This window comes from Limulus polyphemus, unplaced genomic scaffold, assembly GCF_000517525.1.
Source record: "Limulus polyphemus unplaced genomic scaffold, Limulus_polyphemus-2.1.2 Scaffold123, whole genome shotgun sequence".
NCBI lineage: Eukaryota > Metazoa > Arthropoda > Merostomata > Xiphosura > Limulidae > Limulus > Limulus polyphemus.
In genome coordinates this window covers 863,039-870,701 of record NW_013665733.1, presented here as the reverse complement: position 1 = coordinate 870,701, position 7,663 = coordinate 863,039, and the positions used below count along the sequence as shown (strand labels likewise).

At 34.2% G+C, this 7,663-nt stretch overlaps 1 protein-coding gene across 1 annotated transcript in view; it reads right to left on the bottom strand.

Annotated features, from left to right (window-relative positions):
- LOC106472696 (disks large homolog 1-like) overlaps positions 1 to 7,663 on the bottom strand; it is a 177,994-nt gene that overhangs the window by 147,417 nt on the left and 22,914 nt on the right. The window contains exon 3 of the mRNA XM_022402226.1: positions 4,044 to 4,171. Coding sequence (XP_022257934.1) covers positions 4,044 to 4,171 — 128 coding nt within the window. The remainder of the gene's footprint in view (positions 1 to 4,043; positions 4,172 to 7,663) is intronic.

The following is a 7,663-nucleotide window of genomic DNA, read 5'->3' as shown; positions in this document are numbered from 1 at the left end:
GTGTCTGTCCGAGCGTTCGTCTGTCTCCCATTTTCGGCGGCCGCCTCCCGCGCTGCGTTTGAAAAGCTTTAGCTCTGAGTGAAAACAAAAGTACAACAGAATTAACCTTTTCAAAGTCCGTGAAATAATTTAAATTGATAGATTAACTTAAACTTTCCCGTCACTGGGGACGGGTATTTTTGCTTATATATGTATAGTATAATCACATAATCCTTACTAAAGATCATATTAACGAAAGAAATGTTCCGTTGAAAAACAATTTGAGTTTTATTATTTTTAAATGAAAAACCGTTAGGAGGGTCATTCGGTATATCAAAATTCTAAAATTTCTTAAAACGTAATGTAGTATGCTTATTAAGGTAGAAATACAATCCCGTGAATATATCTTTACGACAGAAAAATAACTTTAGCAAGGTTTTTGATATTGAATTTCAAACAACAAGGCGACAGAACTTTCAGGTTTTTCAATAATATGAAATTAATAGTTAAGCGTTAACAGTTCAAAGCTTTCAAAAAAGGGTGAAACCAAGATTGTAGTTTAACACAGGTTTTATTACTTCAGAATTGGAAATTGAGTTCACTTTCAACCCACACCTATCCCACCAATCTTACCATAAGTACAACCATTGAATATAATAAATCAATACTATTATTTCATACCTAATGCTAAGCATTTATTAAAGACAAAGTTGGTTAAACTTCATTTTCACTGTCCCCCACTGGGTCAACATTACGCTTCCGGACGTATCTAACGCTAAAATTCAGGGTTCGCTTCACCGTGGTGGACAGAACGCAGATAGCTTATTGTGTAGAGTTGCATTGCGAAAAAGTGGACTTGAGAGGGATTTGAAGTTGACGAAAGCTCACAGCAATCCATCTTCATATCTCGAAATCGGTAGGTGTTTCAACGAGACAGATAGATGGATGAAGATACTAGAATCCCATTTGACAATACGCCTGTCAATTCCACTTTTTCAAAACGATTTTGAAAATATAAATCAGCAAGTCATGTGACAACCACAACAAATAGTCGCGATGTAATAGCATGTATCATAACTTCATTTTGACATTGTTCTAATAGCATTGAAAAACAAAGGAATATGCATCAACTAGGGATAGCAAAACTAGACAAAAACTGCTACATGTTGTACCTCAGCTCTGGTAATTTCGTTTGTCTTGTAACTGGTGAGAATCCACGAACACAAAGTTAAGAGGCAAAAGCCGTTCACATAGCCCAGGCAACAATGTGCAGCATAATCCAGAATGATCTCGTCCGGGTCTAATAAAGTAACACAAGTTGCTTCCATGACATGTCAGTTCAACAGTCGATTACCTCAACCAGCAGGAGAACGAAATGGGTGTTCATGATATTTCATTCGAAAAGAAAATGGTCCAGTCGCTGGATGCAGCGCCTATCAACTTCTGTGCAATCAGTTTGTTGAAACAAACCGTCATCCTCGTACACTATATGGATAGCTGCAGGGAGGAGAGGTGTATTCTGAACATAACAGTCTTTCAATGGAAGTTTTTGCAATTGAAATTACGCTGCAGGGCTATTTTAATAACACGGTCGTCAGGTAGAAGCTGACCAGACATGTCGACATGAACTGTAACTATGTGCGAAGGCTCCAAAATTGTTATCACATAAAGTGTTCAACATCTGTATTCATCTTCTGTGGCCTTATTTTACCGTTCTATTGATTCTTATGAAACATTTTCATATATTCTTTTAATTCCTCCCCCTAACAATCTATTGCACTTTGATTAGCTAAAAAAACTATTGAAAAATAGATTAAAACTTCATTTCATATTTGCATGATACTTCTTCAAGATATCTGGGTCTAATCAATATCTTTAATACAGGTTGTTTGTTACCTAAATGCTCTTCACTTCGACTTTCAAATTAATCTTGCCGAACCACGACCATATCATCATTAAGAAATATGTTAAAGTGCACGCTTACATATCCCCCCCACTGATACAGCGATACGTGTATGGGTTTATAACACTGAAATTCGGAATTACAGGTTGTTTGTTTGTTTGTTTGAAGTTAAGCACAAAGCTACACAATGGGCTATCTGTGCTCTGCCCACCGCGAGTATCGAAACCCGGTTTCTAGCATTGTAAGTTCGCAGACACACCGCTGTGCCACTGGGGGGCCGGAATAACAGACAGACATACATGTTGTTGCTAGAATGATTGAGAATGATACAGAGCACGGTATAGGTTTTATCTCAACTTACTTATTTACGTTAACAGTGTATGAAAAAAATATGACGTGAAAAATACATTACTTGACACGAGACCAAGTTATCAAGATGAGTGGTGTAACGAGGTGACATCGAACGAAAACAAAATTAAATAATTTATACTTAATGATAACATGCTACTTGGTGAATTACATATAAGATATGTTCAGCAAATCCAGATATTATTCATAATGTTTTTACAAAGAATCAGAAAGTTGAAACATTTTTCGTCCTGTGCCACAAAGCTAAGGCGATGAAGATTACGTTAAAATACTATAAATCTCCAAACACCTTTAAAAAGATAATACTAGATGGCGCCACAGAACATACCAAGCTAGTTAAACCTCATCACAAGCACTTCACAATTGTTTTGTTCATTTTTATTAGCTTCCCAGTGGCACAGTGGTATTCTGCGGACTTATAATGCTAAAAACCTTTATGTAACTTTGTGCTTAACAACAACCACAACCATCATTTTTATTATGCGCGGTAATAAATTTAAAATTACATACGAGATTTTAACAAACACTTTATGATGTTTGTTTGCAAGGAAGGATAAAACAAATTGAAGATATGTTGTTTTTCAATAAATTATATTCATTTACGATCTTTATGGGGACTGGAATTGAAATTTTTAATTTGAATAACTTATAGGCACGTGCGTTAAACGGTAGGGTTATAAAACACTAGGGATCTGGTATAACCGTCATTAATGTTTATGTTTATTTGTAATTAAGCACAAAGCTACACAATGAGCTATATGTGCTCTGCCCACCAGGGTATCGAAACCCGGATTCTAGCGTTGTAAGTCCGCTGATATACCACTGTGCTACTGGGGGGGCAATGTTTATGTTACCCCGTGGGTTACCACAATTATATCCAGAGCTTTAAATAATTCTCTTTTACGTCAACAGTCCACACAGGCTGATTCAGTTACTTTAGAACCAAACTGACAAGATGAATTATTCTTCTATACTTCTACGAGATATTATTATGTAACAACACTCACTTAAAGCAACGAGAAAAATTTAGAAGGTTCGAGTAACATGACGTCAATTCACAACAACTGACCTACACAACATATGATTCGTAAACGGTTACGTAAGCAAACTTGCCATAACTATAGCTTCTAAAAATAACTTACTTTAACGCTTGCACAATATAAACGAAATAATACTCTCGTATTAAACTTAAAATGGACAGTCATGTATATCTAACAAACGTGTTCAGCGATATCACGTCTCGATCCCTGAACCATTCGACCCACAGACAAACATACTAAATTCTAGACCATGCCCGGTCCACAATAAGAGGACGGGGCAATACTTACTATGAAAAATGAAGTAAGAAAAATTAATTTTTGACCAAAACATTCCATAGGCATCCCACAACCAATAACCGCTATATTTTTGTTTCACCCTAAACTTAATATATTTTAAACACCAGATACATTTATAAGTAATAAAACAGCAAAGCATCAATATCATTTAAATAATAATAACTTGTACATTCTTTGTCTCTTAATCTCAGGACTTTTCGCTAACATCTCTTGACCTTTACTGTTACAGGTAGACAAACAATGTAGGCAAATTATTATTTAAGAGGCAGAGCGAGTTTTCTTAATTCTGGAATATTCTACAAGAAAATAACATGAGAATATACGTGTCATTTGGTCAAACTCTGCTTCCTAAACACTATCAAAACTACAATATCAGCAAATGTTTAAGATGAGAAAATAATTTACGTTATAAATACACTATTTTCAGTTTTTATAGACTTGTGTTAATTTCTCACCTCATTATTCAAGCCTGCAATAGGGGGACTATTCTCCCATTTACAAGCAATCTGTAAGGTTTCTGCTGTCTTCTGTTGGACACTTTTATTGTCATCCAGAAGAGTCATTTCATAGAATTCTTGGATGTCTGCGCGAAGAAAAAAAACAAACTGTAAACAGGAAATCAATGACTGAAAGCTCAACATGCCACAGAAAAGCAATCAAGTGTCTACTGTTCAGTGAGTTTAAAGTAAATTAACGAACGTGGCTTTATTCCCAAGCTTCACCGGGTTGTTTTCAGGATAAGAAACTAATACACTGATGTTACTGAAAATAAATAAACCTCGTATATACATGTGTTTAAGCTTTATTTACAATTTAACAGTATCTACAGAGAAAACGACGAGAGGATGGTAAATGTTTTATATTAACCAAAGAGAAGATTCCTAAACTACCAAAACGTATTAATGTCAAAAAGCAAGAAAACATATTGTTAATGATGGGAAATCTTAAATATATAGATGGATTTTGATTTAACAAGAAAGTAATAAAGTCGTAGAAATTGAGAACACTTTATCCTCTTTTACCACTCATTATCCTGATAGTTATCAAATATTGTGAATAGAAGCAGTTGGATGAGATCAAGAATACTGATTTAAGACATTTTTTTACTAACTGAAAGATATACAGCAGCGGTGAAAAACAATCAAAACCTTAAAGAAATATTCCACAGATGAGAAAATATTTATTATCGTAGTTATTTTTTGTTGATTCAAAAGTACAAAAACAAATTGTTAACTGTGTAGGAAAAGTTATTTACTATAAACCCTTTACGTATGTAGCGAGATGTACTATTTGTGAATCATTTGACGTTGGTGTGACTGAAAACGTGAACATCAACGAATCTATACATATCACAGAATAATTATGCTTCGGATATTCGCGCAAAGCAATAGAAGATCCATCTGCTTTGACCATTCCTAATTTTTAACTGACAGAGTACAGGGACGGAAGCTATTTAAAAGCACCCACCGCCAACTCTTGGGCCTCTCTAAACAAATAGCAGGATTTGACCTTCACTCTTATAACTACCCATAGCTCCAAAGTGCGAAGCACGATTTGGTAGCAACAGAATGTAAGCCATGGACCCTTGGATTTACAGTCCAGCACACTCACCATTAAGCCACGCTCGATCCATCACACAATAAGAATATTTTAAATAGTTTTATTTCCCATTAATTCGTATCTAGATAATTGTTTCAAACGGAACCTAAAAATAATGCGTACTTAAATTTGGTCTTTTTTGGTTTTGTGAATAAAGACAATATATTTTTATAAAATGTTCTTTATTAAAAAATAATAAATTTGCTTTTTAAATTTTTTGAATAACAATAAATAGTTATCATAAATGATGACACTGTTGAAACTTAATAGAAACCCAATCTGCATAAAGTGACGTAAAACTCGTACATGGTTCGAATTTAACGGTAAAATGTGAAACCCATCGGCTTGCAGCCAGTTGTAGAATGGTGAAATACATTAGCATTTTGGCATACTAATAAGAAGTTTTTAGTTCTTTTTAGTACCTACGACCAACAGGTTGTAGGCCACCTTAAGGTGATAAACTAACCTCACCACCACGTGTAGTCTGCTCTTAATAATATTATGTCAGCTTTATTTCTAAGTGTCCGTCTTTCCAAAACCAGCTCAAGAAAGTGACAGGATATTTTAATTGAGATATTAATAATAACAGTGCCAACGTTCTGCAATAGTTACTTAGCATCTTACATTGTTTGCTTCACAATGAATATTTATTCTAACTACACACACAGGATGCTCTCTTCCTTTGAAAATATGAATAACGTTTAAATAAACTCGGATTTATTATATTATAACGTTTAAATAAACTCAGATTTATTATATGTAATTCAGAGCAAGTGCATCAGCGACTGTAAAATAAAGATGACGTGATGACAGGTGCTGCCCTCTTACGACTGTTTATAGATCACATACAGTACATATTTATAATATCAAGTAAACAATTCTAATACTATAAATTACATCAACTGTATACAGGCTCTCAAATCAGCGCTATATGACAATGATAGAAGTTAGTACACAAACCAAAAACCGTGATGTCTGTTATAAGATTCTAACCTAAATAAAATATTGTCCATTTTCAGTTCTTCGCTATTTATTGACTCATAACGGAATATGTCTACGGTCATAACACCCAAAAGCGTTAGGGATAGATACTCCATCTATCAGACACGGTCCAAACACACATGTCAAACTATATTTAGTTAGTCAACTCTTCAACTTTGTACCTTTTAACACTGCATACTGAAGTTGGGAACATATAATAACAAAAGGTAGCAGTACTTAACATTCACTCATCTATCTACCAAGACAATATTTGCCCCACTTGAGCATGCCAAGAAACTTATTTTATTATTCCTCATAATGGATTTTCAAAGTGCAGGTATGGCTTATTTTCAGCTACCCACTAAGATAGTTTATTGTTGTAATTTTAAAGCAGCACTGAGCTTGTATGTGTGTTGAAGAATAAAAATATTGTAACTACTCTGTTTCTAGTAGAGATTACATTAATAACTTTTACAGATGTATCAAAGACGAGTACAAGAAAGGTGTACCGTATAAGATGTTTAAAATAATATAGTAATCCAGTTACCATAGTGAAATACTTAATATCGAAAATATATCAATACAAATACACATTACATATCTTCCCGCTTTTTTTATTGTTTGTCCTGTTGTTGGTTTATTTAGTGCAAAGCTAAATAATGGGTTATTTATGCTCTGTCCACCGAAAGGAATCGAACCCCGGATTTTAGCATTGTAAATCGGGAACTTACCGCCGACTCACCGGTGGATCTTTTTTGTCATAGTAAGGACTTATGTCTTGACCTAGCAATGAGTTTTTCTTTGAGATTAACGTAAAGGGAAAAAAATGTCGTATTGAAAAACAAAAAAATATCAACATGTTCTCACCCCTCACGATAAAGTTTTCTCTGAATACAGGAAAATAATTGTCAGATACTTATCAAATATCCAAATTAAAATATAATTCTACATAAATTTTTAAATAAAAATATAATATTGAAGGGTAGCCTATTCAGCGAATAAAGCAAACAATAACACTAAGAAAAAGAAATAGAACTCTTAGGTTTCGTAAGTTCTCAACTTCATCTATCTACTCCATCTCCTCGTTCCGGAGCAACTACAGTAAGGTGCACTGTTTATGTCACAATTTCATTGTTCCCTTAATAATTTTAGTAGGATTAAAACGTGTGTTATCGTTACAACTGGTGGCACTTGTCATAAGCTCTTCAGAACCAAAACAATTGTTAATCGCTTAGTAACATAAGCCGTCAAACGTGATACTTTTGTTACAATGTATAGAAGTTTCATTCAACTTACAGACACGACTTCAACAGAAGTACAGTAGGCAACAACATGCAAAATAAAAGTAAAAGGCTATATGGTTAAACACCAAATCTGATAAGAGTACATATATATTTTAATGGTGAGTGACGAAACATCACAACAGTATTCCTTTTAATTTTTTTTGTTTGTTTTGGAATTTCGCGCAAAGCTACACGAGGGCTATCTGCGCTAG